Raw genomic sequence first — 24,980 nt, 5'->3', positions numbered from 1 at the left:
TTCGGTTTGATTGATCTCGTTTTATTTTGGTGATTGTTCGATTGATAGCTGGCCTATTGTTTACATTATCTGTTCATATATTCTATTTTTTGTCAATGAGTAAAACTTATTGCCATTATTGTTATTGTTCATAATCATTCATTCATAACTTCCATCATCAGCAACTAAAGTCCATCTTTTACAATGAAAAATCAAAATCAAGGGCAAAAGAGATCATGTGGATCACCTATTTCCTAAAAAAAAAAAAAAAAAAAAAAAGAGGAACCAGAGCATGTTATTTGATTTGATATGGAAGATCATTTTCCTTCTTGTTTATTTAGAAATATAAGACAAGAAAGAAAGAAAGAAAAAAAAAAGGAAAGAGTACACAAATGGATACAAATAAAAGAGGGAGAGTAAGATATAAAAAAAAATAGGAAGGGAGGAAAGTCAGTAAACTAGACTAATTTATATAGAGGGGGTGGCGACTTGAGCAGCAGGAGTGGAGAAGGAAGCAGATTGGGATTTTTTCTTCTTGGGATCGGCCTTCTTCTTGGGGTGAGACTTTTTGTGATTTTTCTTGGTAGAGGGTTTAGAGGGATGACACTTGATGGTAGGTTGACCACCGTTCTTGTTGGGCACAACAATACAAACAGAGGTAGGTTCATGTTTACCGGTAGAAGTGATAGTTGAGGTGGGTTTGACGGTGGTACTGTTATGATGAGGTTTAATAGTGGGTGTTGGTTTAATGGATGTAGTATTGGAAGGTGACTTGACAATGGAAATGTAACCTAATTAATTCAAAAAAAAAAACAAAGAGTTTTATCAGTAAAATATAAAATAAATAAATAAATAGATCATCTGTTATATTTTTTTTTTTTTTTACCAGCAAAAGCAATGTCAGAAGCATTAGGACCAATTTCTACCACATATTTTTTAGCAGTGTTGATGGTCTTTGGAACTTTCCATTTGTAAGAACCTTTGGTAATATTGACATTGGAAGCAATGACTCGGTCAATAGTAAGAGATTGAGCAGGACCAGTTGCAAGAGCAATAGATAACATACCATGAGAACTAGACTTGAGCTTGGAATGTTCATTATGGGAAGGAGTAGTAGCGTTCCTGAATAAATAAATAAAAAGTGAATATAACCTTCTATTTATTTATTTATTTATTCTTTTACCATTTGAATTCTACAATTTGACCAGGATGCCAAACATCTTTTGGTTTAGGATTGAGGATGGTGACAGTACTAGCGATAGCAAGTTGAACGAGAGCAAGCGATAAAAGTAAAGTGGACTTGAACACCATGATAAAGAAAGGAATGGAAAGGAGTGAAGGAAAAAAAAAAAAAAAGAGAATAGAGAGAAATGAAAGGAGAAAGGAAAAAGAAGAAGAAGAAAAAAAGAAAAAAAAAAAAGAGTGAATGAAAAGAAAGGAATAGTTTTGTGCTCAAATCGATTCTTTTTTTTTTTTTTTTAATAAATTCTGTGCGACAGGTCAACCTGAATTTGAAATTGACAAGGATATTTCGTTCAACCCTGACTGATGATGATCACTCAACCTTCTTTTTTTTTTTTATTATTATTTAATGGATTTCCTGTTTTTTCTAAAAAAAAAAAAAATATGATCAATATATATATACACAGTTATATCCTTCATTTAGATTATTATCATCATCATCATTGTAATAAAAAAAAAAAAGGGGGGGGGAAATAATTTTCGTTATTATGCTAAAAAAATAAACATTATAGTATATTACTGCCCGTTATTTACAACTGAAAAAAGTCGAGAAGAATGGGTTACATCTGACTTCTATAAAAGGAAAACTTTCTGTATACATATATACCTACATATTTATTTTTATAAACATACAACTTTGTTATATAAATATATTAGAAAAAAAATAAACTATTTTATTGAAACAATGGATTAAAAAAAAAAAAGAATCATTTCAAATGTAGACACTATAACAATTCTAACTAAAAAAAAAAAAAAAAAAGAATCGAACTTCCCCTTTCACCTTTAATTTCATTATTCACGAGTGTTACTTCCAAAAGCAGGTAGAATTTTTCTATTATCATCTCACAGCGATATCCCATTTCAAGGTCCACCTTGATCCTACTTACCAAATTAAAAATCTACCAGTTTTCGACATACATGCACAACTCTATCGATATATATATGATGATACAAAAAAGTTTATAAATTCATTGTTATTATTTTATATAAGCTGCTGGTGACACCTTCAAAAAATATATAGTTTCTTAAAAAGGCAGATGAAAAAAACAAAAAAGAGTAGTAATGTGATAATCTATAACCTATAATAAAGTCTGTTTTTTATTTTATTTTATTAAAAAAAAGAAAAAAAAGAAAAGTGTAAGTGTAATTTGTAATTGTAAGTGATGAAAGGAATGAGTGTAAAATCAAAAAAAAAGTTGAAGGGTAAAAAGATGCATGAATGAAGTTGTAAATAATAATAATAATAATAATAGGACTAGATAGACAAATAGATCAATATAAGAATTATGCAGTGAAGAAAGCATGTCGTAAAGCTTCCCGAGCTGATATCCTAGTGTTGGGATCATATACAAGCATTTTTTGTATCAAATCCATAAAATGTGCATTTAGTGTAGTGGTTGGAGAAATCAATTGCTATAATAATAATAATAAAAAAAAAAGAATCAATAACATCCAATATACAATAAGTAACAACTTACAGAAATAGGTTTCATATTTCGCACAAATTGACGACTTTGACGTGTGGTTTTGGTATCAGGGTATTTCAACTTGTTATCCTTGAAGAACTTTTGACCTTCTCGACTATATAATAAAAAAAAAAAAAAGAAGGATATGATAAGAAAAAAAAAAAACTATTTGGATCTTCAAGTTAATCTCCTTTTTTTTTTTTTTCTTTCTATACCTTGCTAAATGAGTAATATGTGGAGGAACCTTGCCAATGACTGCTTCCATCATTGCCAAATGTTCAAGATTATCATGTGTATGGAAAAGGGCATCACCTGTGAAGAATTCCACCAAGATACAACCAATAGACCAAACATCACATGGATAGGACCAGCCCATGCCTATAAACATATAAAATCAATACAAGACTCCTCCTTTTATATTTATATTTTCAGTTACCCAAGATGATTTCAGGAGCCCGATAATGTCTTGTAGAAACCACTGTAGAATGATAATCTTGTTCAAATGTTGCAGATCCAAAATCAATCAATCGAATATCAGTATCTTCCAATATAAGTGATGATTTGTTCTATTATATATATATAATCAAATTGAGTTCATATATTCATTCATATTGTTTTTATGTAAACTTACTCCATTTACTCCATAATGACTGACAGGGTTTACCAAAAGGATATTTTCAGGTTTCAAATCAGTATGTATCAGTTTGAGATCATGAAGAACTAAATAATAATAATAATAATAATAATAATAAAAAGATCATAATAAATAAATAAATATTTTTTATAATAGTTATACTTTTACATGCTACACTAGTCAGGAGTTGTTTGGCAAATTGTTGAATGTGACTTGAAGGAAAAGGTTTGAATTGATTTGATTTTAAGAAATCGAACACCGATTGCCCCAATAATTCAAATACCATACAAATATGATTACGATAATCAAACCATTCTAATAAATGAATACATTTGCTAAAAAAGTAGTATAGAAGTGTAAGTCATATGATAAATTAATAATAATAATAACTTACTTGAGATTCAATGGGTCATGTTCCTTTAGTGTATTGAGTACTCGAATTTCTATCTTGCTGGCATCACGATATTTTGGTATAGCACGAATCACCTTGATTGCACAAAATGTCCGACGTACACGATCATAACATTCAACCACTTTTCCAAATGTCCCTTGTCCTAATAATCGCATGATCTTGTCTATATGAAATAAAATTATTTGAATCATTCAATTCTTTATATATAAATATATATTTGTACTTACATCGAGCAGTTAATGATTCATTGGGTTTGATGATATAATGTCCATCCTTATCATCGTAGTTCTAATATATAAAAGATAAAAATAAATCAAATAAATTCACATGTATCATAACCATTACTTACTTCAACCATAGATGATGAAGTTGAATCGGATGATGTAGGGAGGGTAGAATAATGACCAGCTAGTTAATAATGAAAAGAGTGAGTTTCAAAACTGATAAATATTAAAAAAAAAAAAAAAACATTACCAGCATCCAACCTCAAATACGAGACTTCTTTTCGTTTTTTCTTGAGAGAAGCCAATATATCTTCTTCATGTTGACGAGTTCGTTTATTTGAAACTTGAAAGGCAGCAGCAGCAGCAGAGGCAGTAGTATAAGATTGACTTGAAGATAAAGTAGTAGAATTGATAGAAGAGGAAGAAGAAGATGAAGTACTTGATATGCCAGTTGAAAATAAGGGTGTTCTTGGTAATGAATTGAAAGACAAAGAAGGTTGTACAATATGTTTAGAATGAGTATCATAATATCGAGTATTATTATTAGAAGAAGGTGAAGAACCATTATAAGTATAATCGTAATGAGTTTGTTGTTGTTGTTGTGGTGGTGGAGGAGTAGGAGAATCTTCAATAACGATCACTTCAGTTGGATATCCATTCTTATAAAATTCCTTTTCCCAGTTTTCTTTTTTTCGTTGTCGTTTCAGTAAATTCGGAACTGTTGATGTTGTAGTTGTGGTAATACTGGCCATTAAAAGTAAATAAAAAGTCAAAATATGTATAAATATGATAAGTTAGTTGGGGATACCCAAAAGATAGGATTCACCAAAAAATAATCAAAAGGATGAAAAATAAAAACTGAGGGGAGAGTATATATATATGTATATATTATACACACAAACTAATTCTATATAGTCCGAGTATTTTATAAAAGATAAAAAAAAAAAAAAAGAAAGAAAGAAAAAGTGAGTGAGAAACAAAAACAGAGAGAAAAAAAAAAAAAGGAGACTGAGATACAACAGAGAGAGAAAAAAAGAATCTATAACTTTCAAAAAAGAAAAACCATCATACTGAACTCGGCGTTTCAAATTATCCAGGTAAGTGGAAAAAAAAAAGAATTACAATATGAAATAAAATCAAAACATTTTATTTATATTATATATAATAAGAAATAAAATAATAATAATAATAATAATAAAAGAAAAACAGGAGTAAGTAAGTAGTAAGGGAGGTTTTTCTTTTTTCTTTTCTTTTTGTAGTTGGCGGATCCTCAAAAAACTATAGAAAAGTTGGCAATTTCTTAAGTTAAAATTTTTTCCCTCTCTTTTTTTTTTTTTTCTTTTACATTATTAATATATCCAATGTTTGAAGCAAAAGGAATCTCAATGAAACTAGCCAATGATCGTTGGTTATTTAGAGATATTAGTTTATCAGTTGAAAAAGGTCAAGTCCTCATTTTAAGAGGTCCAAGTGGTGCTGGGTAAAAAAAAAAAACATTCAATAGATATCATTATATATTAGTTTTATTTATATCTCTCTCTTTTATATATATATATTTAGAAAGACGACATTATTGAAATGTTTAGCTGAACTTGTACCTTATACAGAAGGAGAATCTACTTTACATGGAAAGAAAGCTTCTGACTATGGTATTCCTACTTGGCGGTCTAAAGTCATGTATGTTCCTCAACGAGCTGCCATTCATCCAGGTACTCCTTTAGATCTTTTTGAAATGGCAAAAAAGTTTCAGTCACAAAAAGGCAAATCATTTGGTGATCCTGTAAGTTTTAAAAAGAAATAAGGGATATGATAAATTGACATTCTACTTTTATATATATAGACCAAAATAGGAATGGAATGGCATCTTTCTGAATCTCATTTTACTGAAAATTGGAGGTAAGACAACAAAAAGTGCATATAAATTATATAAATCATTTCTTTCTATTTCTTCTTTAGCAACTTATCAGGTGGAGAAATGCAACGTTGTGCACTGGCCATTGCTCTTGCTTTGAATCCAGAAGTCTTATTATTAGATGGTAAGACAACATATATCTATAGATTTGATTCCACTCATTTTTTTTTCTGTAGAACCTACTTCGGCATTGGATCCCGAATCAACATTACTAGTTGAAGCTACTTTGAAAACTCGCACATGTATTTGGATTACACACAACCCTCAACAAGAAGCTCGCGTTGCTTCCAAATCTTTACTGATTCCTCGTTATCACCCTCTGAATAATGATGATTTGGCTACCGAAATCACCATGACAACCGCTTAGAAAATGATCTTTTTTTTTTGACATCTTCCCTTTTTTAGTTTCGTTACGTTACTTTGTATTATTCCCCCCCCCCTCTCTCTATTAATTTTTTTTTTTAATATACGAATTCTATTCGATTGAATGGAATAAAATAACTGATAATGATGATACTTGATATGGGATGATGGATGATATGGGATGATGGATGATATGAGTTGATGGATGATATGAGTTGATGGATGATATGAGTTGATGGATGATATGAGTTGAACGGATGATATGAGTTGATGGGTGATATGAGTTGATGGATGAAGGGTGATGAATGATTGACAACAATTTGAGATGACGCGTGATAATGCAGTCTCTCATTGCGGAATGGCACGAAAAAAGGAAATACAAATTATTTTTTTTTGTTGTGTGTTGCCGCATGGTTCGAATACGAATCACCTATCCTCGTCAATTAGTGTAACCAATGCAAAAAAAAAGAAGGTTCAACCAAAAAAGAGCATAGAAGCCTCTTTTTTTTTTTTTTTAAATAACACATCATCGCAAACAAAAAAAAAAATCATTTATTTTTTTTTTTTTTAGTAAGAGATCCATTTTGTAAGACACATGCTACACTTTATTCAATAATAAATGACGGAATTCAAAGAATAAGATGGCGCAAAAATAGGAAATAAAATATCGTAAGGATAGAAAATAAATGACAGAAGAAAAAAAAAATATAATTGTCGCATAATCAAATAGAGAATATAATAAAATAGATATCATGAAAAAAAAAAGAGTAATCAAAAAAAAAAAAAGAAATCCACCAATTGAGTTCACCAAGTTAACATATAAAAAATAAAATAAAATAAAAAATGAGTAATACTTATCCAGATAAAAATATTTCACTAGCTTACCATTTAAGTGTAATGTGATCGCCGTAGCGAAAGTAGGATGGCGATAACCATCCCGGAATTTGTATTGAATAAAAAAAAAAAGGCTGACCGTAACCACGCAAATGCGCATTAGCGACCACGGTCAAGCCCAGAAAGCAAAAAAGAGGTAGATCAATGGAGATACAGACAAAGATGCTTGAACTATTAAAGAGTACTTGTATAGAAAAAGGCAGATCAAAGAAAAAGGAAGACAGACAAAAAAGGAAGCAGGTAGGCCAAAAAGATGAATATAATGTAAAGAAATAAAAAAAAAAGTTAAATCAAAGGGATCCTTTTATAAGAAAATGAATCACTCGTGCAATTATGAACTAATTTTAGTTGATAAAATGATGAGACAAGATGTAATCGAGTTTTATCTTTTTTTTTTTTTTTAAATATTAGCAACATTTCTATCTTTATATCGTATCTAATTCATCATCATTTTTTTTTTAGTATTAACAACATTTCTCTCTTTCTATTGTATTTAATTTATCATTTGTCTTTTTTAGTATCTACTTTATTATTTTTAGTATCTACTTCATCATTTTTTTTTTAGTGTTAGCAACATTTCTCTCTTAATAATAAAGTTAATTACATAGATGTTCTACATTAAATTCTACTATTACAATATTTATGTACTAAGTGATACATGGTACTGACTTGCTTTTGCCGTGTTTTAGTTTAATGACTAGATTTTTTTTTTTTAGTTGTTCTATTTTAAATAGTAGTATGATTGTGTACAGCACATTTATTATTGTATTTTTTAATTCCCATTGATGTGATGAATCATCATTATTATATTGATTTATCATGTTGGCTGATAAAAGAGTGTTTTGACATTTTTCAAAGAAAAAAAGAAAAGAAAAAGAAAATGCTGTTCTGTCAGAAGGTAACTAGAATGAAGTATTTTGTATTTTATCAGAAATTTGTACAGTGATTGACGACAATGTTTCATCATCCATCATACAATCATACAATCATCCAACATATAATCATCCATTATCACATATCATCCATCATACAGTCATCCATCATCCATCCTGTAATCATCCAATATACAATCATCCGTTATCACATATCATCAATCATGAATCATCGATCATGAATCATCAATCAATTGATACCTAAAAAAGAATGGACAACACCCAAAGCTGCTAAAAATATGAAAAGCCTATGTTACTTTTATTTTGTGTCTTTTATTTTTAATAAACAAGTTATCATCAATATGTTATGTGTTTTTAATGTACTCTACCGCCATCTCTGGAGCGATATCTGAAAAAGTGGTAATGCGCCATTCATTTTGGGAAAGTACGATATTTTATTTGATAACATCACGAAAAGCATTTTCTTGTGACCCGACAAAAAACCTTGAAAACACATGCTATTTCCATCAATTGAATCCAGAAAAGGCAACTTTTTAGATTGATTGTCATTTTATTTTATTAATCAAAGTGTTATTTTCTAAAGAGATCATGGTATATAGATTGAAATAAACTAAACAAAAGGAAAAAAAAAAGTGGAGGAAAGGTAAAAAAAAAAAAAAAAGTATCATCATCCCAGCTGTAAATAAAAAAAAATGATGCTTAATAATAATAATAATAATAGAGAGACTATAAGGCATATACATAAAACATAATAGAATAATAAAGATGAATGATGCATGTGAGAGTGGAATATCAAAGAAAGGGAAAAAATGGAGCATATAAACAAAGAGAAGAAAGGAGATAATGATGATGATGATGATGATGATTTGACGATGAAAATGGAGATGATGTTGGTATAATGAACAATGATGATAATACCAAATGATGATTGTTAAACTATGATAAAGTGTAGGAGAAAAAGGGGTAGGGGTGTATATAAAAGGAAAAAAAGAGGAGGTAAAAAGGGAGGGGAAATTTTTGTTTTTTTTGATGGTGTAAATAAAATAGGGAGTCCAGAAGGTGATATTTGTTGTTGTTGTCGATATCGATATTTTCTTTTTTTCCCTTAACAATCCGTCAACGGGCCATAAGAAGTAAAAAAAAAAAAAAAAAAAGGTATAGAAGAATAGAAATGAAAATGATGATATATGAATATAAAATGAATATAATAAAGAAAGGGAGGGAAAGAGAGAAAAAAAAAAGGTAGAGAGAGAGAGAGAGGGACCAAGTATAAATACAAACACCGCTGCATTTCCAGTTTTGAGGTTTTTTTTTTTTCTTATATTTCGATCAAAGGTTCTTGTAACGACGTTTTCCAGCACCTTTCATAGCTTGAACTTGAGGAGATGTACGACAAATTTCTTCCATTCGTAAGTGTCGTTTCAAAGCATCAGTACGAGCAAATGCCTTTTTACAACATAAACAAGCATATGGTTTATCCCCTGTATGAACCCGGATATGGCGTTGTAAGTCATGTTTGCGTGCAAATCGTCTATCACATATATGGCATTGATAGTGGCGAACATCAGTAGTGGTGGCGGCGATAGATGATGATGACGGAGGACAACGAGGATGATAATGTTGATTACTAGTAGGAGGTATATTTGATCTTGTTGAAGCTGAAGAGGATGATGGTGACGAAGATGGAGGAGGCATCATCATCAAAGAAGGGGCTGACATGGGTGAATCCGATCTAGAATATCCAATACTATCATTGTTGTTACAGGAATAAGGGCACTGCATAGAGTCACATACGATATCATCATGAAGAGGAAGTACTTGTTGTTGCTTGGAAAAATAAAGAGCATCATCAAAAGAGTGTCGTTGTTCCATTAAATAAGGTGGATGATGAAGAGGTGGCGGAGAGTATAAATCCATCCATTGATCATCGATTGTAGGTGAAGAAGATGATGATAGAATATCCGTAGGAGAAGGTGGTAATAATAAAGGTCCAGTTTGTAATTCAGGTGAAGATACATTGCTAGCATAATCATCCATTATCAAAGGTTGACACATATCTTGTTGTAAGGATGATTGAGGAAGAGGATGATATTGTCCATAATATCTCGCTGATGCACTTGGTGGTGTTGTCATTACTGATTGGCATAGTGGATGTTGTTCATATCCTACTGGCATCATCATCAATGGTGGAGGTGGACTATGTCTGTTGGTACCATGGATCCAAGGGACGTTAATGGGTGTTTGATAATCATAACTATTATTGTTGTTGTTGTTGTCAAAAGTGCAAGCACTTTCGTTCATTGTATTTTCTTGATACATTTTATTTGTTAGTGATATAAAAGTGACAATTTTTTTTTTCAATACAAAAAGTGGATGTTTATATACAAAAATAAAAAAAAAAAAAAAGAGTTAAAAAAAGTGAAAGAGAGACAAAGTAAAAAAAAAAAAAAAAAAAGGAAAGAAGTTGAGAAAAAAGAAGCAGGACAACAACCCCGATAAGTCCTTTTTAATTGATTTGGCACGGTCCTTAAAAAAAGGGGGGATTGGTTACTATATGGATTGGAGAGGGTGGAGTAAGCATAATTTTAGGATACACACCAAATAAAACACGCAGTCTACACATTATTCTCTCTTTACGCACGCTTTTTTTTTTAACCACCCGGGAAATAAATGGCTTGCTCCCTAATTTGAACCCCTCTCTCATTTTCTTTCTCTGTCACTTTTCCTTTTTTTTTTTTTTTATGTGTGCGTATGTTTGTGTGTATGCGTATATATATCTAGATATATTATGTATATATGTTTATATATGCGTGTATAAATGAGTATATGTATATTTGAAAATATCCTTCACCTTTTTTTTTATTACATGTCTGATGTGAGGATGAATCCATTTCGAGCAGTAATCATATATTGTCATCATCATCATCCATCATCACCCATGGTTTTAGTCGATGATAACAATAGAAAAGGTTTTAATGTTTTAGGGAAAATCCAAGTTTAATTCCGATAATCAATGTTGCTTTTTACGAAAAAGAAAAAGTCTTGTCGATCAAAAAAGAAAAAAGCAGCGTTCATCCTTATTAAGGGGGGAGGGAAGCACTCTTTTTTTTTTGTAAAGAACAGTTCAGACTAGAGTTTTGTGTCACCTTAAGGTCTTACAACAAGTCATCATGCTTTTTTTTTTATATAGATGTACATATTTATAGGTATATATGTATGCGAGTGATCATGATTTGTCCAAAGAAAAAGGTCTTTTTATTTATTTAAAAAAAAAGAAATAATGACAAGTAGATGATACTTCAACCTTCCTTTGACCCATCATCCACTTTTTTTTCTTTCCTTAGATTGAGAGGAGAAGTAAGTGATTGCAAAGACAAAGTCTGTGTTATTCCCCTTAAAGATTTTTTTTTTATGAGAGGTGTTGTCCTTATTCTTATCCTTCCTTAAAACAAAGGAGGTCTACGCATAAGGGATCTTTCTTTTTCTTTTTTTCATCGTTCATTCATCCATCATCAACCTTATGGTCTCGGGACAAACTCGCAGAAGGCATTCGGAGGTTAAATAGAGTTGTCAAGGTTACCATACTAAACTATAAAGATCAATCGCGCGTATCCCTCTCTATGGGGGGAGAAGGGGAGATCGATGTTTTTTTTTCTCAATGATCATTGTGGAAGTAGAATGTCATGGAATATCTTTTATTTGTTTTTGTACATATTCGTCAATAAAAAAAAAAGAGTCTAGTCCGTTCATCATCATTATTATTCATCTCCTATCATGTCCTAAAAGGAAAAAAGAAGATGATCGTCACTTCCCCAAATAAAAGTGAACGAGTGAGAAGGAACAATAAAACTGCAGTGTGATTTATTAGCTTTTTTTTTTTTTTTTATTGACTGATGATAACTAATACTAATGGGTGGCCAAGTATAGAGAGTGACAACTGAATAACAATAACAAGTAACAAACTTTTTTTTTTCCAAATCAAGCGACATTAACTGAATGGCCTCTGCGTTTTTGTTTCTTTTTTTTCTTTGTTTCAGGAGGCAATTGTACCTATTTTTACCCTAGGGAGCTATCTTTTTTTAACTTTCGGGACTTCTTCTCCGTAGGCATATGCGATGATGGATGATACGTGATGATGAATGATACGTGATGATGGATGATGATGAATGATCAGTCCACAATGACGGTGACAGTGATATCATGAGCCCGAAGAAAATGGATCCACTCCCATTTGAAACTTTAAATGGATAATGATTGATGTTGATTACCCCACTCCCTGTTGGTCATGCTTTCCGCGTGATCATTGATGGATGATCGACGTTCGTTCATTACCTGTCATCGTAATATTACACCACCTTATCGATTGCCTTTTTCTAATGTCATTTTTCTTTTTCTTTTTTTTTTCGCATTAAAGGTTATTTTGGAAATCCATTTTTTTTTTTTTTATTTATTGAAATGTTTTGGGGTAAGAGAAGGAAGTCTTTTTATTTTTTTTTTTTTCTGTTCTATCAACTAAATAATTGTATGTGTGTGCATATATATATATATAAAAGGGGGAAGGGAGAGACAAGGGAATGAATATCTTTCTAAATAAAAGTGATATCCGTAGACTGTTTGTAAATAATAATGATGACAATGATGATGATGACGTTCATATAATAAGGAATCCATGTTTTCCATTTCCACCCCTCCAACAAAAAGGCACACCATATAAATAAATAAATAAATAAAAAAAGAGATAAAGGACATAATGTATATAAAATAACAAATGAGGGATAATAAAGACAGATAAAATCAACTAACTAAACAAAAAAAAAATATATAAAACTACTGCTACTACCACTAAAAAAAGAAAACAACGACATAAATCTACCTAAGCAGTTGCTTCGAGAGGTTCAGTTTCCTTTCCTTGTACCCATTCCTTTGTACATTTGGCCATGGTCTTGGAAGCACGAGAGATAGGGTCGGTTCTATAGAAATTCTTGATCACATTGTTCAAAACTGCTCCACTTGATGACAAATTGGTCTTGCGAAGAGATTGTACACCCAAAGCAGCATTGGTACTAGGTTCTACTACATCGTATCGAGTCAACGCAGGACTGATTTCGGACAAACGGGAACGAATGGAGGGCAGATCGTCGTAAGGTAAGGTATGGCCAGCCACTTCTGACAACGCACGGATAATCTTCCAATCTTCACGGGCAGCAGCAGGAGGGTTAACACCAGCACGAGTGATTTGCGTACGACCTTCAGTGTTGACATAAGTGGCATTCTTTTCCGTAAAGGCAGATCCAGGAAGAATAACATCTGCGAATTGAGCACCCACATCACCATGATGACCTTGATAAACTACAAAAGCATCCTTAGGAATATCACTTGAAGAGATTTCATCAGCGTTCAAAAGATACACAAATTTGGAGGGAGTGGATGCAGCTTCCTTGGAGGTAGGAACAAAGCCAACTTCATAAGCAGCAGTTCGAGAAGCAGCCTATATCAAATATAATATAAATTTTTAATTCATCTATTTTATATTCATCTTTTTTTTTTTTTCCTATGGTACTTACACGCTGTAATACATTGAAACCATTCCAGTTATCTTGGAACAAAGTCTTCTTGTGCTTATCGGCCAATTCAGCAATCTTGGAAACCACATATTCACTATCTTCAGCATTTTCAACCACACCAGAACCAACGATGATCAAAGGCTTCTTAGCTTCAGCAAGTCTCTTGGAGAAAGGATGAGAACCATTCAACAAAGCTTCAATAGCAGAAGCATCGGCACCAATATGTTCATAGTCATAAGTCAAGTCACTGGCTTCACCAATCAAACCAAAGTCTTGACCATTGTGGAGATAGGCTTTTCGTAAACGAGTGTTAAGAATAGGAGCTTCATGACGAGGATTGGTACCCACCAAGAGAACAACATCGGCATCTTCAGAACCAGCCAAAGTAGAGTTTAGAGTATAGTTGGAACGGAAGTCATTGTTGAGAGCAAGAGGACCCTTGGCAGCATTAGGAGCATCGATGGTCAAGTTTTCAGAACCAATACGATTGAACAAATCCTTCAAAGCAACCATAGATTCAGCATCAGCAAGATGACCAGCAATAGCCTTAGCTTCATTTCCTTGAACAGAAGCAAGACGTTCACCAACCAATTCTATAGCATTTTCCCAAGTAGATGTAACAAATCGATCACCAGTACGAACCAAAGGAGTTGTCAAACGTTGAACTTTCAAACCATCGTAAAAGAATCGAGTCTTATCGGAAATCCATTCTTCATTAATTTCATCATTTAAACGAGGAAGAATACGCATCACTTCAACACCACGAGTATCGAGACGAATGTTGCTACCCTGATAGGTTTTTTTTTTAAAAAAAAAAAGAGTGTGAGATTTTTCATTTTTTTTTTTTTTTTTTTTACTTACCACAGCATCAGAGACATCAATAGTCTCATATTTCTTCAATTCCCAAGGACGAGCTGTCATACGGTAAGGTTTGGAGGTCAAGGCACCCACAGGACACAAATCAATGACATTACCGGACATTTCAGAGTCAATGGTTTTTTCAATGTAAGTAGAGATTTGCATATCATTGCCACGGCCACTTGTACCAAGTTCAGGAGCACCAGCAACTTCGTTAGCAAAACGGACACAACGAGTACATTGGATACAACGAGTCATTTCGGTATTGATGAGAGGACCAAAGTTCTTATCTTCCACAGCACGTTTGCCACGAGGTTCATGATATCGTCCACGATCACTACCATAACGCATAGATTGATCTTGTAAATCACATTCACCACCTTGGTCACAAATAGGACAGTCCAAAGGATGGTTATACAACAAGAATTCCATCACACCTTCACGAGCCTTATGTACCATAGGAGAGTTGGTCTTCACCTTCATACCAGGCATCACAGGATATGCACAAGAAGCAACAGGTTTAGGAGCTCGTTCAACTTCCACAAGACACATACGACAGTTACCAGCAACAGATAGACGTTCTATAAGAATATTCCAAAATTCAATATAGTATTGTATCAGTAAAATTGTTTTCTTTTCTCGGTATGACTGTATATTTACCATGATAACAGAAGCGAGGAATCTATCACCATTTCCATTTAAAAAAAAAGAGAAGTTTGTTAATGTCATTAATATATATTTCTTATCAATAGATAAATAAACTACTTACATCAGCACCAGCTTTTTCACAAGCTTGAATCAAAGCAGCACCTTGTTCAATCATGACAGATTTGCCATCGATAAATACTTCTACTTCGTCCTTCTTGGTGACAGTGGCAGAAAAGGCACGTACTGTTTTATAAATATATAACCGATATCATTTTGAATAATGGATAAATGAATATAAATATAAAAAGGTAACAAAAACGATGAAGGTTAATATGTTGACATTGATGATTGTTGTTCCGGATACGAAGATAGTCAGATATAGTAAAAAAGAAGAAGAAGAAAGAAAAAAAAAAAAAGAAAAAAAAGGAAAAAAAAGAGTTCAGTTCATATAATATAACATTCTTAATATCTAGTTTATTATTATTATTGTTATTGTTTACCTCCATTTTGAATCATAGCAGGGGTTCTACGCGCCACGCTAGCCTTGTTAATGACGCGCAACATAATGATAAATTAAAATGAATGAGAATATAATAATAATAACAAAAAAAAAAAAAAGGTGGAGTGGGGAGTCAAGTTGAAGTCAAAGGGAAAGAAGGAGAGAGGGAAGTAAAAACAAAAAAAAAAAGTAAACACTTGTTTTGAGAAAAGCCTGCAATTTTTTCGCTCTGAAAAAACAAAAAAAAAAAAAAAAACAATATTCGAACCCAGCCAAAGAACTTTTTCCCCAATATATACGTTCTGAAAGGGAGAGTGACGCCAACATAGTCATTTGAAACTAGATTCGGCGTTTAAACTAGATGATGATTAGTGAGAGCTATAGATGATCATTATTGAGCCTTTGTACCTTACAATCATTTGGCATGATTACTGAATTCATTGAGGATTATGTTAAGAATTGAAAAGTGAACATGGGTGTCAAATAGATAATCATTCTTTATTTACCTTTCCCAAACTGTCATCTCCACGTGCTGTACTTAACTACCGATTTCTATAATAATTCATTATGTTCATCCATGCTAAAAGAGTGAGAAGTTCCATCATTATTATATCATAGTAAACATAATCATCGTCCTAAAAAAAGTAATCATCAATGTCATTCTATCATCCTACTTACCACTATTATTATTATCATCCTACCATCATTATCTGTCATTATAAAATAAATGTCAAGTATTGCCTTTTCAAAAGAGAGAGAGAGAGAGAGAGAGAGGATGAAAGTATCAAGATATCTAGGGATCGTTTACACTGCTAATGAAAGGATTATACAGTACTTCTCTCTCCATCATTAGATGTTGAATAAAAAAAAAAGTCGATGATATGTTTATTGTTTCTTTCTTTTATTGATAAAAAAAAAAAAGGAAGGAAGGAATAAAACTATGTTACATAAAAAAAGAATCAAATAATAATAGTAATAATAATAATAATAATAATAATAGTAATAATAGTAATACTACGAAGTAAAAAGAAGAAGGATAAACTGATGGAGATGTAATATAAATAAGGAGAGACAAAAGTAATGATAATAAAAAACGATAAAAAAAAAAAGAGAGAGAGAGAAGGGTAAATATAATCTATGCTAATAAGGAGAAAGGGGATGTTGAAGTACAATAGTAAAAAAAAAAAAAAAAAAGTATAAAAGATTGATCGTTTGTTTGATTGATGATTTCAAGTCTTGGTATCTTTTTGATCCACACCACGTTTCTTTGCTAGAGGATGATCTGCAGGTGTCAATAATTCAAAACTGCATAAGAGTTCAGTCGATACACTCATAATAGCACCAAAATTATCGAATTCACCACAATAGTTTGGAGCCGAGAAGACGGTGACCAGTGTCCTGTCATTGAAGAATTCATACCCATCTTCTACAACCATATGAGCTCGACATACAAGATCCAAATCAAACTTTGCCAAGAATTCATTGATCACCTTTTTACCGAAACAATAAGATACTCCACGTTCATTGTCTTCCCATATATCTACTGTGTCTGATGGATCCGACCACAAAAGATCATTCAGCAAGCCATAATCCGGTACATCAGTAGGTCGTTGTATACGTCGAATGTCATCCAAAGAATGTAATGAGGGAGATAAGCCTCCATGTACACAAAAGATCTTGCCAGCCACTAGTCCTGCAATAGGCATTGTGTTGAAGACATCTACAAATGATTTCCATACTTTGACACTGCATCGTCGTTTACATTCATCGTAAAATCCATATACTATTAAATAATAATAATAATAATAAAAAGTCAGTGAATTCATGTTAATTATTTTTTTTATCATCTTATATAGTACCTCGAGTGACGGAGCCTTTTTCAAATGGATAATATATAAAGGAAAAAAAAAAAAGAGAGAAATGAGTTGATTTCATTTCCGATCATAATAATCCTTTACTTACCACTTTCATGATTGCCACGAAGTAAAAAGAAATTTTCTTTCCATTTGATTTTGAAGCATAAAAGTAATAAAAAGTTTTCCAAACTTTGCTTGCCTCGATCCACATAATCACCCAAAAAGAGATAATTACTTGAAGGAGGGAAGCCACCCATTTCGAACAATCTTATCAAATCAGTATATTGACCATGTGTATCACCCACTATTTTGACGGGAGGAGATAATTCTAAGAGTGACTAAAAAAAAAAAAATGTAACCGATAAATGAATATCTATCTACTATGAATCCTTTTATATATATATAACACTTACTGGTTGACTAAGAAATATTTCCATGGCAGCACGACAAATGGTATTGACTTCGGCGGTCTTGAGACAAAGTTGTTTTGGCACCTTGGAAGCATATCCCACTTCAAGTAATCGTTGAATATAATCATCTAATTGAGCTGCGGAGATAGAAGAAGTATTCATACTATTGATAGAATTGACAGTGAGTTGGTTCATGGAACTGACAGTGAGTTGATTGTTATTCCCGGTTAAAGTATTGTTATTATCTTCTATATTTTGTTGAACATCTTGATGAGGAGGCCAAAAATCGGATTGAGCTAAAAGTTTATGTTGTTGAGGATGTTCCACTTTGCCTTGGAAAGGATCTTGTCGTTGTACTGTATCTTGTGTTTCATCATGTTCTTCCTTGTTTTTCACTGGATAGTCTGGATTCAATTGAGCTAAAGTTGTCATATTGTTGTTATTTCCACTACTAGTACTACCAATAGTCCCTTTTTGTTGTTGTCTATGTTGAGAAGTAAGCAAGATCGAACTTACTGATTGTGTTGTATTCGTACTATATTCATTGTCGGGTAAATCCAATCGAGGTGGAGGAGGTAAACTTTGACTCTTGTTTCGTCTATTTTTTCCATTTTTCTTTGATGAAGTATTTCCCATGTTGATACTATAATGTCAAATCCCTGTAATCTAATGAAGAATAGTATTTACGGAAAATATATGAAAGATAAAAAGACCAAATATATATATAAATATATGTCAGACGAAAAAGAAAAAAAAAAAAAAATAGAAAACAAGGAAACAAGAGAAAGAAGGGTGAAAAAAAAAACATACTTCTCTAAAAAAAAATTAAAGATAGATTCGGGAATTGAATTACCCAAGTTTCGAGTGCAAAAAAAAAAAAAAAAAAAAGTGTGTAATAAGGGAAATTCGTTTTGGGGTATTTTTATTCATATATTATAAATTATACTAAAGATGGATCCTTTCCAAAAGAGAAGTTCTTGATTGGTTTGTATTTGTCCTTGTTATTGATTTTCTGAGTGAGAGGTGATGATGGCCTTGTTGTCGAAAACTTTTGTGAGGATCTCATACCATTATTATTTGATGACGGTCGACCTAATGACATATGCTTGATATGTGTGATGGGTGATGATAATATAGCTGCTGAATCTTCAAGCCTGTCAATCTTATCCTGTTGTTGTTGTTGCTGTTGCTGTTGTTGTTGTTGTTGATAAGGATGGATGTTAATGACGGACAAGTACCAAAACATAAAGTTGGATATAATGACTTGTTCTCGTAATGATCGACGAGGATTGGAGAGTTTCATATGAGATAGTCTGTAAATACCTCTTTCCAGATGAATAGGTAGCCTTTGATGATAATCTATGTCAGTAGATATGAGATGAGGTTGGATTGTTGAAAGGCGCTTCTTTGTTGATAAAAGATTAGAGTAACGACGTCGTGGACTTTGGTCGTTATGAGGTTTGGAGGAGAATGATAATTTGCGTGAAAGAAAAGATAATAAGCTTGTTGATGATGATGATGAAGAAGAAGATGATGGCGATGCAGTTAGTGATGGTACTATTGTAGATGATGTTGTTAACGGTGACGATGATATCGTTGAATCCAAGTTCGACGACTTGCTATTGATAATTTCGTCATTCACCCGTCGATGCTTGTCCGAAAACAGTCCATGAATCCATGATGATCTTTTGTCTAGATTTGGTGACCAAGATAAACGTTCAGAAACAGATCGTCGTAATCCCTTCAATTTTTTCGGCGTAGATGAGGGCTCAAATGATTGATGTTGTGAGACCATGATTTGTGTTTCAAGAGTATGCATTCTTTGAAGAAGCTGTTGCTGAGAAGAATCAGAGTCAGCCACATTGCCAAGATCTACCCATTCATTGATAGTAACTGATTGATCATAAAGTTGAATACCTTTTGATGAGGAGGTATTTGCATTATTATTGTCATTGTTGCTGCTGCTGTTGCTTTTATCCATATCAGTTGATTGCTCTGAAATTGATTGCTTTATTGGTTCCAGATTTTTCCCAGTTGTTTGTATCTTTCCCCGAGATGATAATGCTTTACGCCGCAATAGTGATTTCCCATCCTTGGTTGCTAATATAGGTGATTCATCCAAGGAAGTTGAATTTTGGTTGAATTCATTGGTATCTATCACAAGAAAAAAAAAATGTTATCATCGTTATACTTTGTTTATTTTTATATGCCGATCCTTACCCTTTGAGAGGTTGCTATACATAGTGACATCATGAGGAGTGATGACACCATTAATATTTGTAGATATACCTTCGTCATCCTCGTCTTCTTCATCACTGGATATATATGTCGTTGAAAGTGCTGAGCGTTGCCTTCTTATCGGGTTGCAAATGCCAGATAGATTTGAGCCATTAACGTTTCCGTGAGTTTTGATCCATTCAACAAAGGCAGAAGGAGCTATTTGTGGATGTTTAGTTGCAGGTACCCTATTAAGAAGAGAGAAAAAAAAAACATTAGTATGAATAAAATTGAAATTTTTATTAGTAGTGATTTAATACTTTACCAAATAGGATTTGTACTATTGATATGATCAAGTTCATTTTTGTCTATTTCCCAAGGTAGTTGATCCATTTCTTGTGTCACATCTAGCCACTCCTTACCAGCCTCAATAGTAGGCAAGTATTCAGGTAAAGTACCATGAGTCATGTAGGAAGACAATGAAAGGTATCGAACTTAGAAATAAGAGTCACCACAGTCAAAAAAAAAAAAAAAAAAAAAGGTATAAATACAAAATATGAAAAAGAAAGAAAAAGAGTAGAAAAGAAAAGAAAGAAGAGAAGTGTTTTTTTTTTTATTCTCTCTTTTTAACTATTTCGATGTAGGGCTGCGCGGAGCCACAATCCGTTGACTGACGATAATGACAAATATACTATGATATGAGGAAAGAAAAGAAGAAAAAAAAAAAAAAAGAAAGAAAGAAAGAAAGAAAGAAATTAAAAAATGATAATGATAGAAGAAGGCACCTTACGTAAAAAGGTAAAGCGTCAAAAAAGAAATTAGATATGATATAATATATATATTTTTGGGCTTGTTTCATCATACTAAGCTGTAAACACTTGACTCGTATATTTGAAAATAAAAAAAACAAAAACGTGTTTATGGAAACTTTTTGACCAAAAACGGTACTCGGCATGTTGTCGCATATTCATATTTTTGCAATCGGAGTGGGAGTAAAAAGGATAACCCTGGGTAAGTCGGCAAATCTTTCGTTCTCAAAGTTGCACTCACTTTCTTTTTTTTTTATCTTTTTTTTTTTTTTTTTATTTTATTTTATTTTATTTTATTTTTGTTAATGGTTAAAAGAGAAATAAAGGAAAAATTCCCTTTTTCTGGTATAGAAAAGTATGTTGAAGGTGTATTTAGAAAACACGTATTCGACCTTCCTTTATTGCACGATGCCAACATTTATCCTCAAGTACACGCGACTATGAATGATTGGGAACTAACTTCAACTGAAAATGCCATGCCTTATTTACCTTCACAACAAGATCCTGTTAAACTTACCTTGGGAATTCATGACTTGACTAATATCTCTTTACCTACTTTTTCATCTACCAATATTAGTAAGTCTAGAAAAAGGAAAGATGAGAATAAACTATGTATTGATTCTTTTTGTTATAGATAAATATATGCGATACAAACGAGGACATATATTCAACACAGGCAGCAACGTATGTAGTTTGGACTTTGCACCAAAAACAACTCTTATTGACAGCAATCCTTTGATTCACTTTTTGGCAACAGGTGGATATAAAGAACGAAATGAATTACACTCCTTTGAAACACAACAACAAGGCTATCAAAATTGTATACAACTATGGAATTGTGATCTGAATACAACAAGATCAGAAGATCAAGTATCAGCTCCTCATTTGGATCTATGTCTTTTACATGATTTTGGTCATGTACGTGCTTTGAAATGGTGTCCTTATGGTGCTTATGAAGAAAACCTTGATAGTGATATGGATGACAATTCTTCTATACCGAAGCTTGGTATATTGGCTGCTTGTTTTGGTGACGGTACTGTTCGTATATTGGTGATTCCACATCCTGATATTTTGAGATCTAGACTTGATATTAATCATCAGGAACCTATCTACTGTAAGTTCTCTCTTCTTTGAATACTTATCTCTATTAGTATGTTATTTACCTATCTTATCTTTTTAAAAGTGAAAATCAAGCATTCCAGATGCATCTTTTCGTTACCAAATACATCCTTATCGACTTTGGCTTGGGGCGGACACAAAAAACTTGCCATTGGAACATCATCAGGTAAATAAATCAACCTTTTTTTTTAATATATAATATGATTATATTCTCACCATTCTCCTTCTTTGTTTGATAAGGAAATATATCATTGTGGAACATGGAATCGGCTTTGCAAGATCATCACCGCGATGATGCAGGGGATAAAAGACGATCTCTTCGTTTTATGATCTTCAATGTTATGGCTCATGATGCTGGTGTGCAATCTATTGTTTTTCATGGTTTACGAGATCCTGTCAATCTTGTCTCTGTGGGAAATGATGCCAAGTTGAATATTTTGGATATCCAAGATCCATTTGTTCCCATGACTATATTCCGATTACGAAGTGAGTTTTCAAAAAAAAAAAAAGAATATATGTTTGACTCTATCGATGTTTTTTTTTTATAGGTATCATTTACTGTGTTGTATGGCCTGGTCATTGTCAAAAAATCTCCTTTGTTGATGGCGATCTAATGGGAAAGGAAGCAAACATGCAAGATTGCCAAGACTTCAAATCGGGACAACATTTTGCAGAGTGTTCAGGAATGATGATGTGTATGGCTGCAAGTGAACAACATGTATATATCACTCATGGGACATCGGATGGCTTTGTTAAGTTTCACAATAGTTATACTCAAAGAATTAGAGGCGTGGTAAGAAAAAAAAAGAACTGAAAAAAAAACATTTATCTTGAGTAAAAGCTAATATTCTTTTTATCAGCCCAAAATTCAACCTGTAGTATACAAGCTTATATACCATGAAGAAACAGATACATACCGTTACATTGATGGATTGGAACCAATAGTAAGTTAGAAAAAAAGAAAAACTTTATTATAGAAATCGATAACTTTGATATTCAACCTTTTTTTTTTTTTTTTGTAGGCTATTAAAAAGAAAGGAAATAATACAGACATGGTGAATTTCGTACTGGATCATAATATATCAATCAATCAGGTACTTTTGAAATGAGCAAAACTCAATTGAATTATAATTTGTCATATTAATAAATAATTCTTTTTTTGTTATAGGTATGTTGGAACCACAACAGTAAGACTTCAGCTTGGATGGCATCTGCAGGATCAAATGGCCTTTGTCGGTTGGACTTTATTGGTGTAGGGGAAGATTGGGATTAGATTGTATAGTTTTTATTAAATTTGTATATAGTGAATTAAAAAAAAAATGTTTCAGTGATCTCCAAGCTGTCAGATATTTTCAAACACCGGACCGTGACCTTGACCTTGAGTCCTGAACGTTGTTTGTTTTCTTGAATTCTTTCTTTTCTTGTCTTTTTCTTTCTCCTCTTTGTCTTTCTCTCCGCCACCATGTTATCCTTAAGTACTGTAGCCACCTAACTTATTATACTTTATCATTTTATACTAAATTACTTGTTTCATTAATAGATCAAGCTTTCAAGGCTTTGAAACCATTCAAACAATCTTCTCAACCTCTCCAGGTTTTGAAAGCCTTACAAACTGCTAGGTAACAAAAATAATAACAAACTTCATTTGGTGATTTAAACATGATCTAACTCATAATATGCTTTTTTTTTTTTTAGCTTCTCGACGTCTCCCGTATCTTATGCTGAACAACCACAACCTATTCGACCTCAAGTTGGTGCCTCTTCTTTATTCGAAAATGTTCAAGTAGAAAGTGAGGCTCAAGTTGAAGAAAAACAAGTAGCTGAAAAACAAGTAAGGAAATAGTTTAGTAAATGAATAGGATGGAATTGACTTAGTTATATATACATTTAGTACAACTGGTCATCAGCGAACTTCAAGACTAGTCCAAGAAAATTAAACATGATTGCACGACAACTTCGAAACTTGCCAGTAGATGAAGCCATTCGACAATTGGAATATTCACCCAAACGATCTGCCAAAAAGATTTTACATAACTTGGCCTTTGCAAAGAAAAATGCTCAAGAACAAAAGAACATGAAGAACTTGGTAGTAGCTCAAGCTTGGGTTGGCAAGGGTCGTTATATTCGACGGGTCAATCCTCATGGTCGTGGTCAATTTGGTCTTATGCATCATAAGGAAGCTCATATGAAATTCATTTTGAAGGAAGCTGACTCATTGGTGAAGGATCAAGAAAAGACTGGTAGACGGAACATTCGTGGTTGGAAGGACACCAAAAAGGTATGGACACCTCTTGTAGAAAACAAACCTATTTACAATCCCAAGCCCTTTTATAACTGGTAGACCCATACATATATTTATATATACTCTCTCTTCCTCCCCTTTTTTCTTTTTTTTTTATCCCATCACCTATCTCCTTAACTTAGATATTTTTTGTGCATACATCTTTACCTTTTTTTTTTTTTTGTCATATTATATTATTTCCACTTTCAATCTTTGTATCAATAAAATAAAAAAAAAAGTTCCCTTTATTGTATTATTTTTGACATATAATGACCATTCTATATAATATATAAAGAAATCTATATAAACATATTTTACAAAGGATGCTATCAGATTAAACCCAGCTTTATCAATCACATACATGATCTGATTCGCCTTTACATCATCATATAGCACATACTATTATTCAATAAACCAAAAAAAAAGATCATCTATCTTTATTTCCACCTTTGTTTGAAGTACCATCAGATTGAAAACTACATTTTTTTTGGCTTACATATTTTTAGAAATTCAAGCCGTTCAATAGTTTGTCGTCAATTGGCCAAAGGCTAAAATAAAAGATAAAAAAAAAAGATCCTGGTTACAATGAATAAAACACACCTACTTGGTTTGATCGTTTATTATAAAAGAAACACATACAAGTTTTTCAAAGTTACATAGAATGTGATACGACCGATAAAAAGAAAGAGAAGTAGGGAGA

At 32.4% G+C, this 24,980-nt stretch overlaps 9 protein-coding genes across 9 annotated transcripts; 4 read left to right on the top strand and 5 right to left on the bottom strand.

Moving 5' to 3' along the window:
- Nucleotides 1-277: 277 nt before the first annotated feature.
- On the bottom strand, nucleotides 278-1,396 carry BX664DRAFT_335489 (uncharacterized protein). The gene is made up of 3 exons (XM_051545911.1): nucleotides 1,163-1,396; nucleotides 866-1,101; nucleotides 278-770 (listed from the first exon to the last, which is right to left on the bottom strand). The coding sequence occupies exons 1-3, from the start codon at nucleotides 1,288-1,290 to the stop codon at nucleotides 448-450; spliced, it is 687 nt and encodes a 228-aa protein (XP_051398967.1). The 5' UTR covers nucleotides 1,291-1,396; the 3' UTR covers nucleotides 278-447.
- Nucleotides 1,397-2,314: 918 nt separating this feature from the next.
- On the bottom strand, nucleotides 2,315-4,906 carry BX664DRAFT_335488 (CMGC/CLK protein kinase). Its single transcript, XM_051545910.1, has 10 exons — nucleotides 4,208-4,906; nucleotides 4,083-4,141; nucleotides 3,961-4,021; nucleotides 3,716-3,896; nucleotides 3,490-3,656; nucleotides 3,319-3,407; nucleotides 3,124-3,253; nucleotides 2,903-3,065; nucleotides 2,700-2,802; nucleotides 2,315-2,634 (listed from the first exon to the last, which is right to left on the bottom strand). The coding sequence occupies exons 1-10, from the start codon at nucleotides 4,707-4,709 to the stop codon at nucleotides 2,506-2,508; spliced, it is 1,584 nt and encodes a 527-aa protein (XP_051398966.1). The 5' UTR covers nucleotides 4,710-4,906; the 3' UTR covers nucleotides 2,315-2,505.
- A 277-nt stretch (nucleotides 4,907-5,183) lies between these two features.
- Nucleotides 5,184-5,794, top strand: BX664DRAFT_154921 (P-loop containing nucleoside triphosphate hydrolase protein). Its single transcript, XM_051539913.1, has 2 exons — nucleotides 5,184-5,437; nucleotides 5,518-5,794. Exons 1-2 carry the CDS (start codon nucleotides 5,319-5,321, stop codon nucleotides 5,756-5,758), a joined length of 360 nt encoding a protein of 119 aa, XP_051398965.1. The 5' UTR covers nucleotides 5,184-5,318; the 3' UTR covers nucleotides 5,759-5,794.
- A 3,315-nt stretch (nucleotides 5,795-9,109) lies between these two features.
- Nucleotides 9,110-10,422, bottom strand: BX664DRAFT_335476 (uncharacterized protein). The gene has a single exon (XM_051545909.1). It carries the CDS (start codon nucleotides 10,336-10,338, stop codon nucleotides 9,349-9,351), a length of 990 nt encoding a protein of 329 aa, XP_051398964.1. The 5' UTR covers nucleotides 10,339-10,422; the 3' UTR covers nucleotides 9,110-9,348.
- A 2,033-nt stretch (nucleotides 10,423-12,455) lies between these two features.
- BX664DRAFT_335472 (G subunit of NADH dehydrogenase) lies at nucleotides 12,456-15,742 on the bottom strand. The gene is made up of 6 exons (XM_051545908.1): nucleotides 15,590-15,742; nucleotides 15,211-15,332; nucleotides 15,102-15,123; nucleotides 14,445-15,022; nucleotides 13,584-14,372; nucleotides 12,456-13,507 (listed from the first exon to the last, which is right to left on the bottom strand). Exons 1-6 carry the CDS (start codon nucleotides 15,651-15,653, stop codon nucleotides 12,893-12,895), a joined length of 2,190 nt encoding a protein of 729 aa, XP_051398963.1. The 5' UTR covers nucleotides 15,654-15,742; the 3' UTR covers nucleotides 12,456-12,892.
- Nucleotides 15,743-16,744: 1,002 nt separating this feature from the next.
- Nucleotides 16,745-18,596, bottom strand: BX664DRAFT_298839 (Metallo-dependent phosphatase-like protein). The gene is made up of 4 exons (XM_051542287.1): nucleotides 17,858-18,596; nucleotides 17,551-17,782; nucleotides 17,448-17,462; nucleotides 16,745-17,371 (listed from the first exon to the last, which is right to left on the bottom strand). The coding sequence occupies exons 1-4, from the start codon at nucleotides 18,488-18,490 to the stop codon at nucleotides 16,818-16,820; spliced, it is 1,434 nt and encodes a 477-aa protein (XP_051398962.1). The 5' UTR covers nucleotides 18,491-18,596; the 3' UTR covers nucleotides 16,745-16,817.
- Nucleotides 18,597-21,185: 2,589 nt separating this feature from the next.
- BX664DRAFT_265753 (uncharacterized protein) lies at nucleotides 21,186-22,014 on the top strand (the record flags this gene model as incomplete). Its single annotated transcript, XM_051540871.1, has 2 exons — nucleotides 21,186-21,456; nucleotides 21,515-22,014. 2 exons carry the CDS (start codon nucleotides 21,186-21,188, stop codon nucleotides 22,012-22,014), a joined length of 771 nt encoding a protein of 256 aa, XP_051398961.1.
- Nucleotides 22,015-22,223: 209 nt separating this feature from the next.
- Nucleotides 22,224-23,400, top strand: BX664DRAFT_154843 (uncharacterized protein). Its single transcript, XM_051539912.1, has 5 exons — nucleotides 22,224-22,485; nucleotides 22,548-22,792; nucleotides 22,860-22,943; nucleotides 23,022-23,093; nucleotides 23,168-23,400. The coding sequence occupies exons 1-5, from the start codon at nucleotides 22,260-22,262 to the stop codon at nucleotides 23,270-23,272; spliced, it is 732 nt and encodes a 243-aa protein (XP_051398960.1). The 5' UTR covers nucleotides 22,224-22,259; the 3' UTR covers nucleotides 23,273-23,400.
- A 1-nt stretch (nucleotide 23,401) lies between these two features.
- BX664DRAFT_154798 (ribosomal protein L22/L17) lies at nucleotides 23,402-24,405 on the top strand. The gene is made up of 4 exons (XM_051539911.1): nucleotides 23,402-23,474; nucleotides 23,540-23,618; nucleotides 23,695-23,830; nucleotides 23,891-24,405. Exons 1-4 carry the CDS (start codon nucleotides 23,462-23,464, stop codon nucleotides 24,338-24,340), a joined length of 678 nt encoding a protein of 225 aa, XP_051398959.1. The 5' UTR covers nucleotides 23,402-23,461; the 3' UTR covers nucleotides 24,341-24,405.
- The last annotated feature ends 575 nt before the right edge of the window (nucleotides 24,406-24,980 follow it).

The sequence above is a fragment of the Halteromyces radiatus genome (assembly GCF_025201355.1).
Source record: "Halteromyces radiatus strain CBS 162.75 chromosome Unknown BX664scaffold_5, whole genome shotgun sequence".
NCBI lineage: Eukaryota > Fungi > Mucoromycota > Mucoromycetes > Mucorales > Cunninghamellaceae > Halteromyces > Halteromyces radiatus.
The sequence above is the reverse complement of the archived record's forward strand: the minus strand, read 5'-3'. Positions and strand labels throughout refer to the sequence as shown.